At 47.4% G+C, this 24,677-nt stretch overlaps 1 protein-coding gene across 1 annotated transcript in view; it reads left to right on the forward strand.

The window, feature by feature from the left end:
* Positions 1–24,677, forward strand: part of LOC143373176 (CD151 antigen) — a 71,990-nt gene that overhangs the window by 41,097 nt on the left and 6,216 nt on the right. Inside the window, exons 3-4 of the mRNA XM_076820143.1 lie at positions 775–958; positions 15,394–15,585. Of these exons, the coding sequence (XP_076676258.1) occupies positions 839–958; positions 15,394–15,585 (312 nt within the window). The 5' untranslated portion in view covers positions 775–838. The remainder of the gene's footprint in view (positions 1–774; positions 959–15,393; positions 15,586–24,677) is intronic.

Consider the following 24,677-nt stretch of genomic DNA (forward strand, 5'->3'; position numbering starts at 1 on the left):
GCTGAAATTTTGCCCCTGTTCGCGCACCTTTTTATGCAACGGGGGCTGGGGAACAGGGTTACCGCGTAGGTAGAAGGGAGGATAGAGGAAACGAGGAAAAGGGAGGTCGATCGACCACAGCAACGTGCCGGTACACAGAAAGATCGACGTTCCTTGGCAAGGTGGAACGACGTTAGCAATGGTACCGTGCCAAAGCTTCCCCTTTGAGCAGCGACCAAGTTACTTCCGGTTCCTTGATCGCTGTCCATCCCTCCCTTTTGAAAGCTGCCTCCCGATTTCATTCGATTTAGTGACTGCATGTCGCTACTACTTTATCCTCTTCCGTTGCGCCACCTTTCTTTCCGCATGCTCCGCCAATTTCCACAAGTTTCAACGTGGCCTATGGAGTCCGATTAGAAAGGACTCCGGGTAGGGAACCGAGCCATAATGATACTCGAATCAGACGCAAAGTGAAATCGACGCGATCTCCTTACCTGCAGAGGACTGCACTTGGTAGGAAGTGCAGCGGTGCGTGGTGTCCGCTGGCCGATCGCCAGGGACCCCGAGAGCACGCTCGAAGATAGATTTACCGTTCCTTCGTCGCAGGGGATGCTCCCCCGAAGAATTCCGAGCACGAGGATTCGTCGGGGATAGGTCGCGGCGAGAAATGCAATTTCGTCGCAGCGGCTCGATCGAGTCCCGTCGGGCGGCTCGATCGTTCCGTTGCAATCCCCCCCAGAGGATGACTGTTCCGCGGGATGATCCCTAATCCGGTTGAATTTCGTGTGCTTGCAGAGTCAGTGACGAGGTGACGACGACGACCAGCACGGAGACACGCGAAGAAACGAATCGAGCAATCATGGCTAAAAGCGCTGAGAGGCTGCCCGGCACTTCCACCAGGCTGAGGACCAGAGACGACGGCTGCTGCTCCGTCAACTTCCTCAAATACGTCCTTCACATTTACAACGTGGTGTTGTTCGTAAGTACCGATGCACAGCTACGCGTACGCTCGTCTTCCGCGAGCGCGTTATCGAGCGAGACACCAGCGAGGGAATTGCACCGTCAGCCCGAGAATAAACCATTCACGCGCTCCCGGGATGGCTTCCACGGTCGTCGATGTCCTCCGTAACGACGTCGTTCCGCCCCCGTAAAGGCTCCCTTTTAATTGTTATTGCCACGATCTTGCGTTCTGCCGCTGGTCGAATGCGGCAGCTCTGATGATCCCACGAGAGTGCAGCAGGAAGGTTCCTCGTGCCATTCACCCGCGAAATGTGGCCGCAGTGAGCCAGCAGATGCCCACGGGGTTCCAAGGAACCGGGGAAGGTAGTCGCGGAGCTAACTACATACGCAATTTTCGCGCAGCCCCCCAATGGAGACTCTTACGGGGGTATTCTAGTCTAGACACTCGTTTTCGAAGATGATATTTGGAAATTAATTCTGGAAAACCTATCGCGCCTACACGGCAGGGGTTTTGCACACATATTTAGTAGTGTTTGAAGTATCAACACAAATTTTTGGAATGCATTATATTGAAATTTGTACAAGTCACACGCCGAAGCGCAAGTCATGTCATCAAAAACCGGCCCCATCGGGCGCACGAATTGCGGCCGTCATAGTCATCTGAAACGAAAGTACCAAAGATTCCTTTAATCTATATGAGTGTAGTTATCGCCCGGACTAGGTATAACCAAGTCCGGACATTGTTACCGAAATCGCAGCTGGTTAAAAATTTATATTTCATTTTTTCGACTTTTCTTGAGCTAAAACAAGGTGTGGGGGAGGTTGTACTGAAACTATTGATATAATTCTAGTTCCAGCTATAGGTACAGATTCACTTTGAATGTGTGTCAAATTTTAGCTCAATCGGTCCAGTAGTTTTTGAGAAAAATGTGCGCCCGATCTAAAAAACTTGTTTCGAGAAAAACGCGTTTAAAGTTTTCATGCAGTACGACCTATATGACTGAAGTTTAGGTAGATAACAACTAATTTCTGCAACTTATCCCTAATCTGGTATACCAGGACCGTAGAGGAAGCCTTCCTGAGCTTCAAAAAAATCATGTTGGGCAGCTCTCTCTTCTCTGCTGGCATTCATAGCCTCTTTAGATACAAGGGTCGCGGGAACGACTGCCGGCCACGCTGCGGCCTTAAACCCCTATAACTCTGTGAGTTTTTCGAATTTCACCTTAATATTTTAGAGACATATTTTCGAAACCCTAAAATATTTGAAAATCAAACAAAAAGAAAATAGAATTTTTGGGTAGATTACCCTCTTAAACCGCCGCGCACAAGCTTTCGCTTCTCGCCCCGCGGTCCTGAACGGTATAAGCAGCCGCTGGAACATCGTGACCCGCGCGACGATACATTCCATAAAATGCTAATGAAGCTCACGTCGTAAGGTGCAGTAGCCGCGGGATAAAACCGCGTAGAGGGGAGTTAGAAGAGCGTCGGGGGGACGAAGGGGTCGCAAAAGGAGCAGGTCGGTGCAAATCGATCGGTAGCCACGGTGCATCGCGATTTAATGCATAAAACGTCGACGCCTCGTTGAAAAGTAGCCCCGGCTGGAACGTCCTCGGGATTAAAAAACGAGCGGGTAACTTGTTCGTGCCTTGTACCCTGTTATTGCCGACGTCTTTCCCTGAAGCCTCATTTATCATCATTTCGACCCGTTCGACGTGTCCCCCTTCTACTCGTCATCATCCTCGTCGATCGCCGCGCGATCTTTCCCTCCAGGCATCCTCAGACTCTTGCGATTCTCGGAACCCCGAATGCCGAGGTGTTGCCAGCATCGAGTACAGTTTATACAGTGTACCTATCCCATTGCACCAGCCGTCTCATCGATTCAGGCGCACCGCGTGATTGCGAAATCGCCGCGCGCGATCGTCGTCGCATTCTACGTAAGCCGCTTTGAATGGCGGACTTGAAACTCGCCTGGTAATAAGGCTCGATAATGCGGGGATAATGCAACAATCACCTGGCTGGGAACAATGGCCGCGCAACAATGCCAGCTCGCTGAACGCGCGCGTTTACTCCCATTGATTGCGCTCGCTAGTGCAGCCACCCTGTCGGGCCGAAGTCAACGGATTCGGCGTGTTATCCGCGGCATCGGGGGGCGCTGTCTCTCGCCTGCGAGCACGTAATTACGGGATTCCTTGGCTGGGGCTTTTTTGCTGGCCGAAGTTCGCGTCTATAGTCCACAGTCGGCTGCGTTGGTGACGCGTGATAGTCGTGCAATGAGAAATGGATTCGCGGAACTATGGAAGGTGTGGGTCGTGGCTTTCCGTGGATACCTTTAAATAATTTAGAAAGTATTGGAGAACACTGTGGTGATTATTTAGAAATTCGGCAAAAAGATTGAGGTTCGAATGCAGCTTCATGCTTAGGTTCTTAAATGGCAGGTTTAATTTCGATTCATTCTACTTGGCAACAGGGTAAGGTCTAAAAGAAGTTTCCTCGCAAAAGATCGTCAAAGTTTCGCCCACTTACGTCGCCAACGCGAGAAGATTAAAGACCCAGGCGTAGATCAACCCTTTGTTGGACGAGCGCGTAGACTGTACGCCGGATAAAAGGAAAGCTGGCAAAAAGAGGATCGAGTGGGAGAGGGAAATTAAGCAATTAGCAGGTGCTCTACGGCAGGTTATTGCGCGACTTCGATTTATTAAGAACCGGCGATTACAGGGCACAAAAAGCGGACCCGACTCCTTCCTCGCTGTCTACGATCCCCTCTGTATCGGTTAATTAATCGTTTTGTCGATGATTTAATTACTCGCCGAGACCGAGACCACGGCGGATCGATCTCGATGCGACCAAAGGCCGGTAACCACTCAAACTACATAGTCGCTTCTCCGATCCCGCGATCGTGCCGTTCCTCGTTGTTACTTTACCGTCGCTCTGATTGCAACTTTCGATCCAACGCCTCGCGAATTATCCATGCGGGACACGCAACAGATATCTACGCAAAAAGCCGAGGCGCGGAATTACTACAATTTGGATGGGCGCGCGGAGTTCTGACGCGAAAGTTTTCGCGAGAAATCACTGGGCGCCCAGAACGGCTTAATTATACAGTGCGTCTGGCGAGCTACTAATTACTGATTAATAATGGGGTGGCGTATTCGGGACCATCCCCGGGCTCAGTCACTTTTCATTGTCACGCCCACCTACGTTCAGAAATTTCGCGTTACACATTATCAACATCGGCTCCCGAATCGCCGCCCACCGTTTGCCTGCTATTATACTCAGCGACGTAATAATACGCGATTTAAACTTGGCCGAGCATGAAACGACGACGGGCTTTTCTGTTCCGTTTCCCATTGTCGATGCACCGTGCATGGACGCGGGTCCCGGTGTGCACAGAACACGGGAAACCGTCGCGAAAAGTTTGTTCGTCGAGGCTTTCGCCACGATTCGTCGACCGAGGTGAAATTAAACGTTTGAATGCGCCCTTTTGTTATTTTTTTTTTCACGGCGCAATCGCGACCGTAGTGGGCAAGTTTGTCGGAACGACGGGGGCACTTTTATCCCCGTTAGTTAGGGTCATAAATCTTGATTTTAATTTCGGCACTTGTTCTTCTTTCCCCGGGCAAGTTTGCTCGTTAGAGGAAGAATAACACGGTAACGGTTTGTCGAAGGAAATTAGCGTTGTTCCGATCCTCCGGGCAGTTCCATAAGCCGGATTAATTTTAACGATCGCTAATAACGAATATCAAGGCACTTCCTTCGTGAACGGCGGACTGCTGCAGGGTGGTTCGCGTAATAAAATACGATTATCTCACCGCGTGGTCCAATCGTATTACCCGCCACCACCACGGGGGTCATTATAGTTATAATTCCCGCGTTCCGCGCGGCCTGTTTAAAGCCCATCATCGGAAGTTTCGTGGTGCTCGTCCCTGTCCCTAAATATCGCCGCGATTAACGTCGCGTAATTTCTGCGCCGCACCGCGCTACCGAAAACAGAACGACGAAACCGATACGCATATCCCCGTTAATCCTTTGCAAAGCCGTTACGCTTAAGCAGCCTCGCGTTAATTGGGCAATCGCGAGTATTAATATGCGATTGCCATTTCAACGCGACTGGAATTAACGAATTTGAGGAGTTCAAACGAATATTCGGGCTAAAGATTCTCGTTGGATTTTTGAGTAAATAGTTGAATTCAGTAATTTCTTCTTAAATAGATATTATTCCCAATTTCATAGCGCAACAATACAAGAAACAGTGTGAATTTATTACTACTCTACCTCAAATTTAAAAAAACAATACTGAGTTGCCTTTCTTTTCCAAGGCGGAGACTTATATACGATCTAATACTTATTTTTAAAATTATGAATTACAATGTCAAGTGTCCCGAGCCCTTAAGCTTACTTGAACTTAATGTTGAATTATTTATGCTGCAAACATTCTACTACCTTTGGCATGAACAACTGATTTATTTGATTTCGTATTTAATTAATTTCTTCTGCCATTCAGTATTGATTAGAGTTTAAATGTCCTTAAATTACGTAAGAGTAATTTTGACGATTTCTTATCCCCTCCCTTCCCCAGTATAAGAATTCGTAAGATTTGATACTCCAACCCCTTCCTTACGTAGTATTTCTTGCATTGATTTCTTTTCAGATATTAACATTTTTTTAAAGGTTTATATAATTCATTTAACTCGGTTTCGGGAAATTTAAACTAAAACTACTTTCCTGGAACATTAATGATAGAATTTGTATTTATTGAAAATTAGGTTACAAAGTATTACGTAAAAGACTACCAGACTCCACTCTCCTTGTAAGAAAACGTAAGAAATTCGCGACTCCCTCCCCCCTAAGAAGCCTTACGTAATTTAAAGACGACCCCCTATAGTGAAATATATATTTTCATTGTATCTTCTTCTTTTTAATTTCTTTTCTATATTGACACTATTCGTTTTTTCCTTTATTTTGTTCATTTTTGTGTGTCTACTTTTATGCATTAGTCCTCTACTGGTTTCCTCTACTCTATATCTACCAAAGGGTTTTCCCGTATAAATAAATAAATAAAATAAATCAAATTATCAGTACTCCCACGGTCTTGAGCAATCTCCTCCACTTTATTCCGCCGCGGGAAAGGATCACCTGCAGTGTTATCATTCGATCCATAATCGAAACGACCCTCTAAAACTCTAAACGAACGAAATGACCGTCATCCGGCTCGATTGCCGAGAGTGACCGTGCGTACCACGGGGCACCTAGCGCATTCCCAGGGGCACTTGCGTTTCCGTGCAGGCAGGAACGCCGCACGTAGGCGCGTGCATGCCGGTGCATCGGCTGGCGACACATCGCACTTGACGCGTTCGTCGATCGTGAAACATCGACCCCGGGCAATGAGAACTCTCACAACACTGTCCCGCTATCCCTTTCACGCGCTCTGCCAGCGATCGTGCGTTGAATTAGCCGCCGGTCGCCGCGTCGCGTTTAATTATCCTCGATGCACTCCGCGACCCTCGACACGGAACTACTTAGCGCCAGGAGAATTCCCAGGTGCTCCACCGAATCATAAGCAGCCTCCTCTTTCACTACTTACAACTCGCGCGCCCTTCGCGTCCACTTTCGATCAACAAATGCCAGGCCCCTCGAATCCGTCCAGTTGATTTTCCACTCGAAAGTGGCGCGAACTGACTAATCGAGTCGCGGCGCTTCGCTTTAACGCGGCACTCGTAAGTCTCTCTAAACGCGTCGCTCGGCACAGCCAGCTAACTCGCCCGGCCGCGGGATTTCCGCGCGCCGTAATCCCCGCTAATTCGCCAGCAGCAGCCAGGCGAATCCTTGTTCACGCGTCGCGTGTCAAACGCAATTTGCCCGCCTCGACGTTGTATGCACTTGAGGAAAAAACGGATTCTTGGCGGAGGGAAGCCAGACGTCCCATGGAATCTTTCGAACGTCAGAGGAATGACGAGGCGGAGAAAAGAAGGGGCCCGGAGAGGCTGAGGAATGCCGCCGAGGCTTTTCATCTGTGGAGGGCGCTCCAGACGAGACTTGGATCTTCTTAATAGCCAGGGCAGCAAGTAATACGTAATTATTCTAATTTCGCCCGGGGATGCAACCACTGTCTGCAATCATGCAGCCTCTTACTCTCTCTCCCTCTCTCTCTCCCGAGTGGCTGCGCGGGATTTACGTGCCGCCGCGAGATTGGATCTCGGTGTATCCCAGGAGCGGGCTGAGGGGCCAGTTTCGCGCTCACAATCGCGGAATAATAATCTTTATGCGCTGACGGGTAGCGACGTCCCCGGATAGAATCTTGTTCGCAGCAATGAAAACCGACGCTGCCTTTATCCTCCCGTGGAACACCGTCGCAATGGCTTTATCGTCCCGTAACCCTTTAATGCAACGTGCTCTGTACTAGGCGCTCCGGCGCAAAGTTAGATAGAATGTGTAATCGCCTTTGGATCCATTGCTCCGTTTCTGCCAGCGGTTAATTCGCCGTTGAATACGTTTTACCGCTGTTAGCCAGTTAAATTGGGTAAGACGAGTCGACTCGTCGCGGAAGTTTGGTAATTACACTCGTACAGGGGGTGCAAGTGTAGGCGTCGCACTCAGGGCCAGCGTTCGCAGCGGGCAAACTGAATTACCTCGCCGCTAATCGTTTTTAAGTGCACCGAGGGTGTCCGCGGTGGTGTTTTCATTGTTTCCGTCAGCGGTGGCCGAAAGGACACCGCAGTCCGGGCTCGATCGGGCGCGTAGTTGAACCGCGAGCAGAATGATTATCCTTGACACGCTGTAAATAAGGGACCAGCTATCTTCGAGGGGAGATCTCCTCGGTTCTTATGCTAATGGATGCCCACCTTCGAACGCTCGAATAGTGGCTGCCTTTCTCGTCTAACGCGCTTCCACCGATTAATGCCGTCGCTGTACAGCAGGATGCACACCGTGCAGCACGCGAGTGCACGTAGCCCCTGGATCGGCTGGCTACCAGCCCGCGATCGATGGATCCTCGGAGTCGATAAACCTGGACGGAATGTCACGCGTCCAGTGGAACTCCTCTGCCATTCCTGATTCGAAAATTCCTCACGCCCTTATCGATCCTCGGCTAGATTGCTAGAATGAAACTCGAGGTTTGTGCGACTTAAAAGAATGAACCGTATGGTTTAACGAGCCGAAGTTCCAATGGCTCCTGTGTGCTTAATCGTCGCAGCCGAGTCTAATTGAGTTGTCCAGGATACGGACAATAGTTCTAGCCTGCAAATTTTGGGGGGAGGGCTTCGAATCTTTGCAAGGTGGAAGTTAGCAGACTTGTAATCTTCGCGAGTTTAAGCCGCCGGCAAAGATTCGAAGCGAAGATTCGGTGGCAAGCACCTCCCGGGGCTGCTTGCTGCCGATTATCATAAAGCTAGCTCGCCGCAAACGCTTCCATTAAATTAGCCAGCGCGTCCAAGTTGCACCCGCGCTCGCGGTTAAGTCTCGGCACCGCGTACACGGGCACGCAGCTCGTCGAAAATGTTTATCATTAATGCTATTACTTGGCGGTGGCGGCGCCGGTGGCCTTAAAACGCCTGCTATAAATCATGCAAGCGCGCCGTTATATGTGCAAATATACCGCGCGAGTATAACGCCAAGGGAGTGGAACAAACACGATGGTGTGCCGATGATATCTCAGTGGCGGTCGCGGCAGCTGCAGCCGGAACGTACCCCGACGACGAACCTTGAGGAATCATTGCTCGTCCGCACTGTGCCTCTGTCTTCCTTTGGTCACAGTTTTCTGCGAGCTGTTCCAACTCCACGATCATCGGAGAACGACAACAGGAATCTTGTGTCTAATCAAGGTGTGAGATTAGGGAATAAACTACGACGCACGAATGTCGTTGGAAAATAATGAACGCCTCGTAACAAAGTTTCCTCGGCTGCCAAGAAGCCAGCATTCCTGCCCACCGTTTGACCGACATTCGATGCATTCCCGTTTCTAATAGAGAAGCGCGTATATATAGCGCCCATATGCAAGCGCGCGAATTCTTACGCGCGCGTAACTCGCGTGCAGAAACGGGGATTTAAAATTAGACGCATCCCCGGCATAGGGTAATTGTGGGACAGTTGCCGCACCTTACGCAAAATTGTCACCGTGTCTAAATTTTGCAATGAAAATTTCTTCCAAGGATACATATTATTAGTTGAACATATCGTCCTACTACTAGCGTTAAAGAGAATCAAAATTATAATATTTGTCACCCTTAAAAAATTGAAACTAAAAACATCCATTCTTTAGGAGAGACGCCGCACGTGCGGGAGTGGTGCCGCATTTCGAAAAACGTTTAACTTTCCATTTAAACTTGTTAATTTTAACTTTTTATTTTTAAAAAAAAAATGGGAAAAGCAAAGTAAAATGAAACATTTTTTTAATTTATACAGTTATAAAATACAATAAAATTGGAAGAATAAATAGGTGCAGATATTATTTATGCTTTTCTAAATTTAATTGTCTTTTCTTCTTTCTTCCACATTCATTACTCATAAAATAAAAATAAAATGTGAAGAAAGAGTAAAAAAAGCCCACAAATATGTTTGGATTATCAGATTTGTCATTCAAAAATAAATAATTTGCCTTGAGGTATCACGGTATCTATTTTGAGACACTTTTATTGTATTTTTAACATTAAAAGCATCATTTAGTCGACTTACAAGGGAACATCCCGAACCCGTAAATTCGAAAAAATCTGAAACTTTGTGAATATGTAGAGAATTTCCCCTTGATTACAACGCAATTTTTGTTTGCTGCCCAAATTCACTCTAAGCTAACCTAAACGAACAGCCTAAAGCAAATAAAACCGACAGTGTTGTATTTTATTACCGATGACCCTGAAACACCGAAGGTGCGGCGTCTCTCCCATTGCGGCATCTCTCCCACACTTACCCTAGTTTAAGCCGGCACGTGATCAGACGCGAGGAGCGCGCGGGTTGCGTAACCCCGAAAAATCTGCTTCAATTAAAATCTGCCGCTCCAGGGTGAAAGTAAAGAAGCAACAACCTCACAGCGCTCGACGGTCCGCGTAAACGCTGCAAAAACTGCTCGGATCCGTGCTCATTCCGCTGCAGGATGTGCAACGTCAGATGTGGAAATAATTAACATGCTGTACCTTGCCCTGGTCTCTCTAAAGAGTCTGCAGCGAAAATAATTTCGCGAGCGCAACAGTAGGATCCGCTAAGCGAGCCGTGAAGTGCATGGGCGCACTCTGCTGCAATTGGAACGAAAAAGGGGAAGAGCTGTTACTCTGTCCGCGCTGGGTATGGCGCGCGATAAAGATACCAGTTTGTTTGCGAATGTACGACGAGATTGAGACGCGTCGGTTGATCGAAGCGTCAACACGGTCGAGAGAATATCTCATCTTCTTTGCGGACGTTACGCGGTGTCGTCGTGTTCCTTGCTTCTACGCTCGTAATCGTGTCCAGCGAGTTACGCAGCTCGAGCCTAGTTACCGTTCCCATAAATCCTGGCAAAAATTCAAGAGAAGGCCACGATTTATGGAATTAGTGGCGCGATATCTTGCCGACGTCGCACAGTGTTTCGAGCATACTACATGCTGGCTGGACAAAATTATTTTTTCGCGGTATTGGGTTTATATGGGGTTCAAATTGTTAGAAACAAACCTGATTCGTGGCACAGTTTATTATTTCACTAAAAATATCAATGAAATAAAAATATGACTAATTCAATAAAGGAAAAAGAACGAAACGACAGTATTGTACTTTAACTATAATTATCAGTTGCAACATTATGTTTATTCCTGTAATTTCAGAGTTTTCTGTGGAGTTTCAAAAAAATTTCGAGCCACAGTTGACTCACCTAACATAAAATGGCTATTAAAACAGTGTTTTGCTGTATGTTCCACGTTGTTCCACGCTTCAAGGGTTGAATGTACGGAAAGTATAGACTTTCTAGTTTTTTTTTAATCACACGATCGATCTGCAGAAATTTGCAAAACTATATTTTGTTAATTGTTTTCGAGTACGACGCTCGGCAGGAGGGATAGCACAGTTGTTATATTTCAGACTCTATACGTATTATAGATTAACTATAACTGTAAGTGTGCCTTATAACTATTAATTTCTTGTTAATTACATTACATTACATTTTTTTTTTTAAATTCCATAGAAAACTTAGAAATTACAGGAATAATCATAATGTTATAACTGATAATTATAGTTAAAGCACAATATCTACTGTCGTTTCGTTCTTTTTCCTTTACTGAATTAGTCATATTTTTATTTTATTGATATTTTTGGTGAAATAATAAACTGCGATACAATTTGAACCCCATATAAACCCAATACCGCGAAAAAATAATTTTCTCCAGCCAGCATGTAGTATACTCGAGCCACTGTGCGTCGGCCGGAAAGATTACCGCGGGCCCGTTTAAATCGCTAGGAATAGCCGAACGGGAACGATTGGTGCGATCGTTCGGCTTCCCCGTAGCCGTCGAATCGTCGCGAGGAGGACATGAATTTTCTGCCCCATCGGCTGTCAGCTGGCGCGTAAAACGCGGTAAAAGGAGGACCGCGGAGCACCGTTAGACACTCCGGTCTTTATTTGCTCTCTGAATTCATAAGCTTCGAGGCAGATAAGCCACGGCCGCGTCTCCGGCGACGGGCTGAACGAGGTGAAACGAAGGGCGAGGGAGAGGAGGGCTGCGGGGGCGTTTCGAGTCCCTAGAATTCCAGAAAACCTGTCCCGAACGGTGCTTTGAAACTCTTCATTGGGACTAATGTCGCGCACGGGTACCTGCGGCTCTTACAAAGTCCACAGAGGGACCAAATCCAGCGGGCCTAATTGAGGGGACTAGATAAAAACCACGCGCTCATTCGACTTTTATCTCCGGTTCGTCGACTGATGTCAAAGTGGCCCGATGGATCGATTCCCATTGATGACGATCCATTGTTCCGAACAACCGAGACGCGGCTCGAGCATTGTGCTCTGAAAATTGGTCGCGGGTGGTATTTCGCGATTCCCCGCGGTTCAGGGGAGACCACCCACGTTCCCCCGTTCTACCCCGGGAACTACGCATTTCGCAGAAAGCTCCGGCCGTGGCGACTAATCGTAAACACGAAGAGAAAGCGGAAGACACTGGAAACAATTTCGCAGACCAGCGATTTAGTCACACTCGCGGGGAAAGTTTAGCATTAGACGGTCGTAAATAATATTCGACCGCCCGTGATATAAATGCCCCCTGGCGAGTAGCGGCCATAAATCGCTGCCTCGTTCTCCTTCCACCGCGAGGAAAGGAGCCGTTGGGTCGCCGAAAAGGAAGGAGCGACACAAACGGTCCCATTTTCGTTTCCTCTTCCTCGCAACCAGTCGCGCCATACCCCCTCGGTGTACTCACCTACCCTTACTCACCACCGAAGTGACCAAAGCTCCGCTGAAAAACGGTGGAGCGATAAAGAAGGAGCGCTGGTCGCTGTCGACTTTCATCCCCCCTCGTTTCACAGCGGATGCAGACGCTGGACGAAGACTCTCCGGGGACTTGGTACGGCGGCATGAAGTATCACGTCATCCCGTGAGTAATACCATCCGCGTGTGTATATAACTTTAATACGCTAATGGCAGAACTCGATGGCCCGGACGAGACGTATCGCAGGAAATTCATAAACGGCGACGCGCGTTTGTTCGCGGATGCCGGATAGGGATCGATATTGCTCGCGGAGACGCGCCAAGCGGAGCATCGACGCCGATCCCCGTGATTTATGGCGTCCTAGCGGCGATACGTGGCCGCCTTCGGCATCTCGGGACAATGATAAAATAATAAATTGCTGCCCTCGTCCAGCGACCGTGTGTAGCCTCCCCGCAGGGAGTTGGGTATATCGAGGTCCTTCCTACGGAGCCGCGCACGATCCGCTTGGATTCGACCGCGCGGAGAAATATAGTACGCGCGCTGTCGTATCCACTCGGCCTCTGAGAATTCCTCGCCGGATTCTTTCCCGTGGGTATACGGCGCAAAGCGTGGGTGCGGTCCCGTTGTATCCGCCCCGAAAGAATCAGCGAAACGGTCGCTGGTGCGCCCTTTATCAGCGACGATGATAAAGGAATATCGATCAGCTGGCCCCGCGAATCTCGCCTCCGCCGCTCTAGGAATTTACTGCGCGGGGTATGAAAGAATAATAGCGGTGGCTTTCCGAGGTAAATCCAAGCAACTGGATCGATAGAGATTCGTTCACTCGGAGACTTTCATCCTCATCTTGAAAAAGGTCAGACAGTTCTACCTTTCTCTCTCATATGTATATACCTCGAGGTGACAGTGTTTCATAATTCCCGGCATGTCCGTTCGCCCGACGTTTAAGCGAATGGGAGTGGAGGCGCGTGTTCGATTCTGGGGGAGGGTTACTTCTGTTGGCTTCGACGCGGACAAAGTGAATACCGTATCGCATACTCGCGCCTGTCGAGAGAAAGGGAATTAGTTGTGCAGGATTAGAAGGCTCGGGATTTTCTGATCGTTCTGTGACTACCGGGTGGGTCAGAGATGCCTTGAGTTCGAGATGTGGCCTTTGAAATGGAAAACAAGCAGGCTGATGTTATACCTACGCGTTCTGGAGATAACTGCAGGGCCCGATTGGAGGGCCCAAGCAGGTCAACTGCCCACAGCGGCAGATTTGGTAGAAAGAGAAAATTAAAATCAATAGATACTAATAAAACAGTTGAACTTTTTTAAAAAGCGACAGAGAAATAGGTAATTGTTTGAAATCTTCCATATAAATACTATTACCTTTACGGAAAGGTGAGTACCTATATCAGAGATCTTGGATTTTTCGCATTTAGTTTATTTCGTTTCATTCGTTAAATCCTCTTTTTAGATTTAAAAAATAGATACCTACCTCTTATGCCTACATATTTTATTTTACTCTGTTTCTGTTTTTTTTATGCACATTAAATGTTTGATAAAATAAATGGCTCTTGTTATTCAATAAATATGTACAAAAAATTTTCACTCACTGTTAAAAATAATAGTTTAAAATAATGATTTACAATAAAATATAAAGGGCGGCAAAAATCATTTTTGCCCATAGCGACGGAAGAGCTAGATCGGGTCCTGAGTAACTGCTACATAGAATTCACTTCCCACTCTACACTCTATCAAAAATGCCACCAAATTATTTCTTATCAATCATCCGCACATAACCTAGGACTAATCGGATTAACGTGATCTACAGCTGAGTCCCTTTAACGTCTTATTATTATTATTATTATTATTATTATTATTATTATTATTATTATTATTTCTATAATTTACCCCCCTCTCATTGTTGTTCTTTCTCCTTTTTCCTATTCTACTTCGGGTCAGGCATAATAGCAGCTACGCTGAGCCTCGCCCAATCCGTTAATTATTTTTGCTATACTAATTGTTTACTGCTTCTGCATCTTGTGTGGAATAAAGACGATCTATTATTATTATTAATAATTTACAAAGCCAGATTAAAGATCAGTTGGCTAGCAGCTGTCACTGGATTAAACCCCAGCACAGAGGTGCCGTTTAACCCGTAAAAACTGTGTAAACGTCGCGATTAGTACCAGTCACGGCCAACTACCCTCCGTGCACGCGTCTAACGCAGGCAATACCCCCGAGTATTTCGTTGCCGAAGCGCGCGTGTCTAGAAACCTGACCATTGTGTGCCCAGAGACCAGTGTTCGCGCCGCCCACGTACCGCACATTCCTCGATACCGTAAATATCGCGCGTCGACCGATATTTACGTCGGCGTGGCTCGTATATTTCCCCGCTGCCTTGCACCGCTCCCGCGGGATCCGCTCGGGAGTCGCGACCCGATGTCACGGGCGAACGGGGGAAAAAATCGGGGAAATCTGCGAGGGGGGGGGGAAAGGAAGGGAGAAAAAAAGGGTAGATAAATCGCGCTGGGGGACGATAGCGAAATACGTTTGACACGCGCATAGTTATCAAGCACCGTTGGTCGCGCGTCAGCCGTGGGCGGCTACGATATCTGGCGTGGTTCTTCGTCGCGGGATTCACCGGGATTAGAGCCTCGGTATCGCGCGAATAAAAGCGTTCTGTCCGAGGAGATCGTATCGAGGACAACCGAGCGGGCAGATTACAGCGCGGTTGGTCTGTTCGCGTCTGTTCTCGGGAAGCTGCGCGTGCAGCTTGAAGGGCACCACGTGTTCTTCGTCAGATCGAGTGATCGGAACGAAACGGCATTGCGAGATTTTTTATTCTGACGTGCAATGATTATATGCGTGGTCGTTTGCTATATAGTGCCTAATTCAGGGTCCACGCGAAGCTTCCCCCCCAAGTTAATGATCACTATCGATCGGTGCCAATTAACACCAAGATGCAATGAAACGGGCACGAGGTGCCTACGCGTTTGAGTTAATTTTATCCTTGTCGACGTGGACGAGCAAGGAGCAATTAAGGGTTAACAGGGCGGTAGAGCTTGACGGTGAACGGGTTTTATTTTTGTTACAGCTGTCTGGACTGGTGGTGGGCGGGATCGGTATCTGGACGGTGATTTCGAAGCACAGCTACGTGTCCCTGATGACGACGTCGACGTATCCGACTCTAGCCTACGCCTTGATCGTCGCAGGTGTCCTGGCTGTGGTCGGCAGCTGGCTCGGATGCGGCGGTGTAACTTCTGAAAATAGATGCGTCCTTCTCATAGTGAGTAACCCCGAGCAGATTTATCCGACGTACGAAACTTTTCTACAGCCTCCGCAAAGTGGAATTCTTATTCCACCCCATTTCCATTGAGCCTCCCCTCGTCGGCTGGCTAATAAAAAAAAATTCACCTCGCACGGAAAAGAATCAATCAACCTTTGAATCTGAACGTGCCGGAGAGATATTTCACAGTGTTCCCATTTGTTCGTTACGCGACCAATAATCCCCAGGGCGGTCGATGAAAGAGAAAACGCGGTGCCATCCGTTCTCGCGGATTCATCGTATTGTCAGGAGCGTATAGCACCGCGGACGATAGCACGGTGTCTCTTATCGATCATGCACTTCCGTGCCGGCCATTTATCAGGGCGCCGCTATTGTCTGATTAATTAATTCCCCCAGTCGGGCGGACGCCCATACCCGAGAGGGACGGAGAGAGAGAGAGAGAGAGAGAGAGAGAGAGAGAGAGAGAGAGAGAGAGAGAGAGAGAGAGAGAGAGAGAGAGAGTTAGAGAGAGTTAGAGCCGAGGTTAAAGGAGGCTAGAACATCAACGGTGCGATGGAGTATAGAGAAACGAGCCACTCGAGCAACTAGAGCTATCGCTTTTGAAATTACCTGTAGCCCCGACGCCAGATGCGCTCCGAACCGTCCACGGAACTTTCGCGGATCCCATTCAACGGCGGGGGCACGATTTTAGCGACGAATGTCGTTCGTTGCGAAGCGGAACGTCGCTCTTAGAACCTGACTCGATCGCAATAGCAGTTTCCAATTCAGCCTCTGCTACTTTCGTGGGGGAATTCTATTTACGAGTTGAAGCAGGTGAGTGAGCAGAGGTTGAACGTGCCCGGAGATTTATGTAATGTTAATTAAAAGGGCAAGCGACCGTGGAAAGCGTCTCGCGGTTCCCGTTGGAACGCGTAAAGTAAGATCTCGGAAAGTTCCGTTTCCGGGACAGTTTCAACGCGAAGCTACGGTCTCGTTTCTTCCTCGGTCGGGGATGAAATTCCCTTTGACTCGCTTGGTTGCCCGCATCATCGCCCGAGGCTTGCAGATCTTCGTCGGCAGTGTCGTGGACATTTTCGTGACGAGAGGGAAGTTTTAAAAAGGTGTTAGGTGTTAGGCAAAAATTTACCACCTGTCTAGACGGTCTACAATCTTCAGGTAGTGCTTCGAATAGGACAATTTTCGATGTGTTACTCCTAATCACCGCGAGATGGGCCATTTTTTTTGTCCCGATTACCACAACGCTAGTTGTTACGCGCCGACCAGGCCAGGCTTCACCTTGAAGACACAGTCGATTGCCCTGAATATTAGCGCCTGAGCACCCCAGCAAAGTCGCCCCTGTTACTTGCGACCGAATAGCAGGTTCAAAGCAAGCCAGGTAAAGAGACAAACAACGGACAGGGGTGTACTTTTAAAAATACCTCGATTCACATGGGAACGAGATCAGCCGCTGCAAAGGAACAGTTCTCCTTTTACGCTCTCAACGAGATTGTTTCAAAGGAAGCTTTTCGGTGGACGAACAGTTTGACCACCGTTTTCTTCTCAGAAAAAGGAGAACACGGGCCTGGCAGAGAGAATAGAAAGCTGCGCGCTTGAAAGCCGCTTTACTTACACGTTAGAGGATATTTTCTCACGAAAAGGGGACGTATGCTCATGCAGCAGCAACAGCTTAATGGACATCGATACGAACGTGCGGGAACAGGTAGAACAAATAGGACGAAGATAATTTATAATACCCCTGCTCCGCGAAACGTTGATCCAGCAATGCTGTAGTCGAGGGAAAGTGCTCTTAAGACCCCAGCGCTTTGGGAGGGATAGGACCTTTTGCGACAGACGTACCTAGTTACCATTTCCGACTTTCCCATCTGTCCCACGTTTCTCTGTCTGAAAACTACCCTCTTAAACTATAAATCGGACTTAATCGAGAATTAGCGCGGCACCGTGTCTGGTATCTCGCGCTCCCGTTGAGGCTGTAACGTTGCTGGACTGGCTTACGTTTAATTCCACATAAATGATAGTTAAATTCCGGTAACAGCCTCTGCAAACCGCGGAGTCCCGGTCGCGCAGATCCCTTCTTAATTTAGGGCTTCGCTCGTTGCTTGAATCGCATTCGATCGCACGATGCGGGGCTTTAGATGTAGTGTCACTTCTTCTCCTCCGATCGGCCCCCATTCACCGTTTAGCTTTTCTCCTGATTATTCCTCATGAATAGTAGCGCCAGTTAACAGTTATCCGTCCGATGGAGCTTGAATTCCCAACAAAGGACACCTTTAATATAAAAGCCACGGTAAATTCGCGACCGTTGCGCAACAATGCCCGAACAAACGTCCCTCAGGCACGGATATTAGCATTTTCCACTGCGCGCAACGTTAACGAACAATGTCGGCGGCCATTAATGCTGCAGCACGCGTAATGCATATTTCAGACGCTGGCGCAATAATTACAGGCGTAATATTAACGACGACGCCGCGCACTGCGATCCAATTAGTTTTCATAGCGCGGAGGAACACTGGTCCGTCCGTTGCTCGCCGACTTTTTCTCCTGCTTGAATGACGTATCGCGGGCCTGGAATCGCCGGACAGGTCTCGACGCCTCGGACTGGTTTCGAACCCGTTTCAGCGGTCCAAATGCTCCGGGCGAGACCGCATTACATCCTAAGTATCCGACGGACGATCGCGGCGCTTACGGCCAATTTATACCTGGATACGTAAGCGCAACGAGGGGGAGGTGGGACGCGACGACGGAGGCTGCAATCACCCGCGATTCCACCATTCCCCAAACAATCCCAGAATGTATTCGTCTGCAACTGTCCACTATGTTTACGATTTTAGCTCGTAGATGTACACTGGTGTTCATAAGTGTTATGAATTAGGAGACCTACTCTGTGTGGAAAAATTTAGGACCTTACAGAAAGAGGAGTGCAGCTCTATCTTTACCAACTTCGAGTAAATTAGAATAACCTGTTTATAAAATTATTGCTTTGACTTAACAGTAAAAAGAAAACACTGATTGAAAAATGTATATTCTCACACAACAAGTAGTAATTATTGAGTTGATAAATTTTTATTTCTATTTTTGTCGAAAAAATATTTTATAATAAAAATACTAATATTAATATTTCTTATGATAAAAATTTTAGTATTAATATTTCTTATGATAAAAATATTAATATTAATATTTCTTATGATAAAAATATTAATATTAATATTTCTTATGATAAAAATATTAATATCAATATTTCTTATGATAAAAATATTAATATCAATATTTCTTATGATAAAAATATTGATATTAATATTTCTTAGAATAAAAATATTAATATTAATATTAATATTTCTTATAATAAAAATATTAATATTAATATTTCTTACAATAAAAATATTAATATTAATATTTCTTATAATAAAAATATTAATATTAATATTTCTTATAATAAAAATATTAATATTAATATTTCTTATAATAAAAATATTAATATTAATATTTCTCACAATAAAAATATTAATATTAATATTAATATTTCTAATCTAACTAAGTAGGTAATGTTGGCAAAACAAGTCGCGAACGTATAGGAAAAGCGTTCGCGCACTTACCTACCTATAACTTATTTAGAAGTTTGAATGCAGAACTTCGGAAAGGGCTAATATTCCTATAATTTTGAATGAAAAGCATTGGGAGGTAATCAAACTCTAACAAATATAACATGTTCTATTCGAATACTTATGAAGGACAGTGTACGCTTTGCTTCACTCCTGGCTCGTCGTTTCTGTCTAACGGGTTACCGAAACGCAAGCTCCTCTGTCGTTTGAAAAACCCCAGCCGGAACGAGCCTCTGTCAGCTAATCTCAACGAGAAGATTACGACAGTCGATGGTCTACGAGGGGCGCGACAAACGTACCAGAACCAAACGCTCCAGAGTCTCTTAGGGGGCTATAAAATGATTTGTACGTTCCACTTGACGAATCGAACCGCGCGCGGCAAGAAAGCCTCGAGTGCGACGGAACGACTCGTCCAGTCGGGGGACGCGCAATTATGAAGACATTAAATCCAAAGTGCTGGAGCCCTCGACGACGGGCGCGCTCGCAAAAAGAGGCTAGCGCTCCAGCTGGCCCGACTGCGCCTACAGCCTCCCGGATACATCGGGGACATACCCGCGCGTTTCAAATACGCCAGACTGCGATATTATCTCGAGGAAATGAAATATCGCGAGGGCGAGACGTAGAAGAAGCACCCCCGATTCACCACGCTCCTGCCGTAGCCCCGGGGGCCATCCCATCGACGTTCTTGGGTCTGCGCAAAGTGGTGGTTTGATAAATGTCACCGAAGTCCATATTGAAACTTTGAGCGCGGGGGTGTCGGCTTCCTTGAACCGTTCAATTAACTTAATCGGAACTATAAGCTCGCTCCGGATCCGCTTTACTCCCGCAGCGAGCAAGGCCAGCGCTGAAAGTATCGGCGCGGGACGCGCGACTTTTAAGTCGACGCGGGATTGCCAAGTTCCCGCGAGTAGTTGGGCGACTTCCCTGCCGTTTACCATTATCGACCAGCGGTCTGTACGCGGACACGATGCCCTCCGCGGTGGATAGCACGTACTCGCGCGGATATCGGTAACGAGGCCTCGATCCTGAAGGAGGATACCCCTTTGTTGGGCGCAGCGCGTGCTGGCGCGCGGGCAAAGCTGCCCGGCGCATTTATCTTCCCTCCGAGGAGCGTATTTCATGGGAATAAATATAAAAGGCAGGATAACGCGGCCGATATACAAGAGCATAGTTTCTGGCCATATACGGCCGTTAGTTTATGCGCCGTTACCGTGATCAGGATATCGTCGTTCCGTGCGTCTAGAAGGTAAATGGAGCGACGAACGATGCCGAGATTCGCTATCGAGCCGGCTCGTTACTCCCCGACGTGGACACGTTTTAACAAGGAGATATCGCCCCGATGATCCTCCGAGGGATCTCCTTTTACGTCCGCTCAGCCACCGGCCGCTTTAACGAGCCCCGCCGCGCTTCCTACGCCAGCCAACTGTGCCTCCAGATTCTTTCCAATTTCAATATTGATTAGAGCGGGAATATCGTAAATTAGCGCGCGAAGCGATATAATGTAACGGGCGGCTGTCCACCGAGTGGAACTGCGACAGCGACGGGACAGTCGCTTTCGAAGCTAGGGACGAAGAGGCAAGCGAAGGGAAGCTAAGTAGCTATATTGAGAGGGGAACCTGGTGTAATCGACAGACATCAAGGTTCGTTTCGTGAATTTTTTGTGAGGAGACTATACATGCAATATTTTTCAAACTTTCAGGGCATGTTATTACGTAGTTCAAGAAGCGAACGAACATTTTTTTATTTAAAAATAACGCGGTAATTCCAAATGGCGCTAGCGTTTCGGAGCGGCCAAGTTGTTCAACTGCGCGCAGCTTTTAATAAAGTTACGCTATGGATGGACCTGAAGCCAGAATAATATTATCAAATTTAAGAAGTTTTGTTGCACAATTAACGTGAATTTTTCTAGTGGAAAACGCAACTATATTTTCAAGCACTCAACATTATTGTAATTTGCATTTTTTAATCTGGATTGAAGGCTATTCATAGAGTAATTTTATAAAAAAAAACGCAAAACTGTTTAGTTTTTGGGTGTCAGGCCACTGCAACGGATTGCACGATGAAATACATACTAACATTCTGAATATAAATTACACATTCACAGGCCTGTCTGGGATCATGATTTTGCATCGATACTTGTTAAACTTAATATGACAGCGCTTTCTGCGCGCAGAACTGTAACGGACATGACCTTTCTTTTTAAGATCATAAAGAGTGAAATTAATTGTTCCGCGGTACTGGAACTCGTTGATCTATATGCTCCTACCAGATGTGTCAGAGAAAGGCCACCTTTCGTATACCGCGAATTCAAATCTAAATATGGATCACTTGATCCAATGAACCGCTTAATGTTCAGTGCTAGCTCCTACGTAGACTATGTCGACTTCTTTTCCGATAGTAGTTCCTCTTTCAGTTGGAAGCTCTTCAGACTATTTTGTCAGGAAAATCCTATCACGTCGTTGTAACTGTGCTTTGTATTGGGCAATGCTCCTTTAATTTTCAATAATAATAATAATAATAATAATAATAATAATATAATGTTATTGGGCCGGAATAATCACAAAACTGAGTTTCTCTCTCTGTAAAAGAGTTTTTTTTTATTTTATTGTTTATGTTCTTATTTACAACTATTTACAACGCTTACCTCTAAAAGAGAAACGACATTAAATGTCAATTATTCCCCAATTACAATCTCTATTTCCTGTTGTCTTTTAATTCGTGGAGCTTTGTCCTTGCACTGGTGTTTACTCCTTAGTCTTTCTAACCTCCTCAGCCAACGCGCCGTGAGTGCGCGGGCTAATTTAAAAGGGAGTACCCTGTACTTTCTTTACAATAATAATAATAATAACATTCCCTGATAGTTTTAAAAATATTGCACATATAGTTTCCTTACAAAAAATTCCCCAAAAGAACATTGATTTCTGCCGATTGCACCATCCGATTAGCGGGCCACGTAGGATCTCGCTAATTAAAATAGAGTACAGTCGATCGAAGACGTTATGCAACATCGCTCATATCACGCCATGAATTCAAAAAGGAGCTTGCCAGTGTGTCACCCCGGTTCCCTGGATAATAACAGTAGTCACAAGAGGACACAGAATGAAAGCTTCGCGGCGTTTGTATCGAGCGGAACGCTCTGATTTCTCCTCTCGCCGTAATGAATTCTTCGGCTGGTTATCGAACGCTCGCGACCACAGTAACACCGCGCCTCGTTCCCTCGAATCCGGTCCTCGTCGCGCGATTATCCGGCACTTTTCGTTTTATTCCCATCGCACTCGATATTTCAGGATCGCGGGTCTGATAAGAAGTGTCACTCCCGCGAACGCAAACTGAAATCGGACCGTTGATTCCGCTCCGCTGACGAATCTTTATTTCTGCCAACCCCTTTCCAACGTTTTTCACCACGTCGACGTGAACCCGCCTCCATTCCTGTCGACGAACGAACCACAGCTGCTTTTTCCTATTATAATCTCGACTGTCAATTATCCCCCGGTTTGTTCGTCCTTCAATCAGGGCCGGGCGAAGACGTACCGTCGGCGTATGAAGATTAATCCCCAGGTCGCGAGTAAAACTAACCGCCCCCGTTGTCCGGCGAGGAAAAAGTTTGAGATTCGAGGAACTTTATCGAGGATTCCGCGAGCAATTTGCTGCTCGACGGCGAGGCTATCGGCGATCTTGGGCGCAAAAGGTTCCCGCCGCCTCTTTCGGCCAACCTTTTGCCTCTCCTTTCCCATAGGTCTTTTGCTCCCTTTCACCACCTGCGCGCACGATGGCACGAGCGAATCGTCTCATTAGCTCGGGCCATATACGGCGGTCAATTAAGATTTTTGCTCGCGGTGGGTAGGTAAATCCGGATAATGAACGCGCCGTGGATTTTCAACGAAAAACCAGACGCCTCGCGTAACCACTCGGAGAAAGTAATGGCCGAATAAACGCTCGTTCGGGAATCCTTCGATAGTTTCTAATCGGAGGGAACTCTCCGAGAGAAATCTACTTCGCTTTTTCTTAACTCCGATCCATCCTCTCCGGCGATCAAGGACTTAGTCCCGCCGACTTTTTATCCGCGAAAGAAAGAACGATCCCGAAGGTGAAATCGCTGCGGTAAGTATCCTCTAATCGGCTTCGCTTCTTCTACGAATTTGTTCGTCAATTTTCAGACTGCAGGTACACAGGGAAACTGTCTAGCGACACCGAAAGCCCGCTCCAATTTCCGTGCTCGTTTCTGGCCATCCATCGACGCGAATTTCTGCCAGCGAAATCGGCGTATTTGGATTGTCGACGGATATCGGCTGTGATCGCGGCGACCGCAGTCAGTGTTCATGATCGACCGTCTATTCGCTGTCAGCGGTTCCGTCCAATTCTAAACTGTCAATTGCCGTGGCTGGTCGGATGCTGTGGCTAGTGTAATGTACATATCACGCGCGTCTGCATTCAGTTTAAATTGGTAGCCACGTGTGCCCGCGTGCGAGCGTTGTAATTCCGCCGTCGTCTCATCCGACGCGTCCTGTTCGTGCCCAATCGAGTTCTCGTAAAATCTCTCTCATCCCCTGCTCTCTATCGCGTTATCACACTTATCCAGAAGAAACTCTAACACGATCCAAGAAAGAAAGAAACTGCTTTAAAGCTTTAAGCCATGGGATATGTGGCGAGAGATTCCTTTCTTCTTTTCAGCTTTCTTTTTTTCCTCGTTACTTCCATTTTTTCCTCCATGAGAGAGAGAGTGAGAGAGAGAGAGAGAGAGAGAGAGAGAGAGCAAAAGCCTAGTCCTTATCAAGGTGAACGTTACACCTTATCGTTACACCATTTACAAAATCCATTAAAACGCGAGCAACAGCTTCACTTTAAAATGATCATCGGGGAAAAAGTCTGCCACCGCGGGAAGGGCGGAGAACTTTCCCCCAAACGCGACTCGAGCAGAATTCTACGCCAGGAAAAACTTAGCCAGGCTTCTTCCCCGGCACCGGCGGGCTCCTCTTCGAGGCAGAGCGATTCGCTGGAAAGTTTTCGCCCAAACGATCGCCCGTGCCCGGCTCGGCGGCTTGAATATTCATGGAGGCAGGTTGCCGACGCGTTCGGGATTTATATTCATGAAAATTCCGAAACGCTTCTCGCGGCGTTTTGCTGCTTTAACGCGAGGGGCAGGCGGGCGGGCTCTCTCTTGCAAGAAATCGCTGATCATTCCGCGGTGCACTTTTGCCAGCGGGCCTTTCGCCGGGAGCCCTCCCAAACTCACTGTTCGCCGGATTCGCCTACCTGGATCCTTCGAACTGCCGCGAGGAGGCTGCCGACTGCCCGGAAGTTGTTCGTCGCGGAAATCAATGGCAGGCGCCTTGAGTTTTCCAAGCTTATCGCCGAGGTGGCGGGCGTCAACAGTCTGGCAGAATCGCGCGAGCCGCGGCTTGTTTGCTGGGGAATTAGGGGAACTCGATTTACCCGTCGCGGTGTCGACGAGCCCGGCATAATTGAACGCGACGCGCGGTGAAAAGGAAACAGGTT

Source organism: Andrena cerasifolii, chromosome 9 (assembly GCF_050908995.1).
Source record: "Andrena cerasifolii isolate SP2316 chromosome 9, iyAndCera1_principal, whole genome shotgun sequence".
NCBI lineage: Eukaryota > Metazoa > Arthropoda > Insecta > Hymenoptera > Andrenidae > Andrena > Andrena cerasifolii.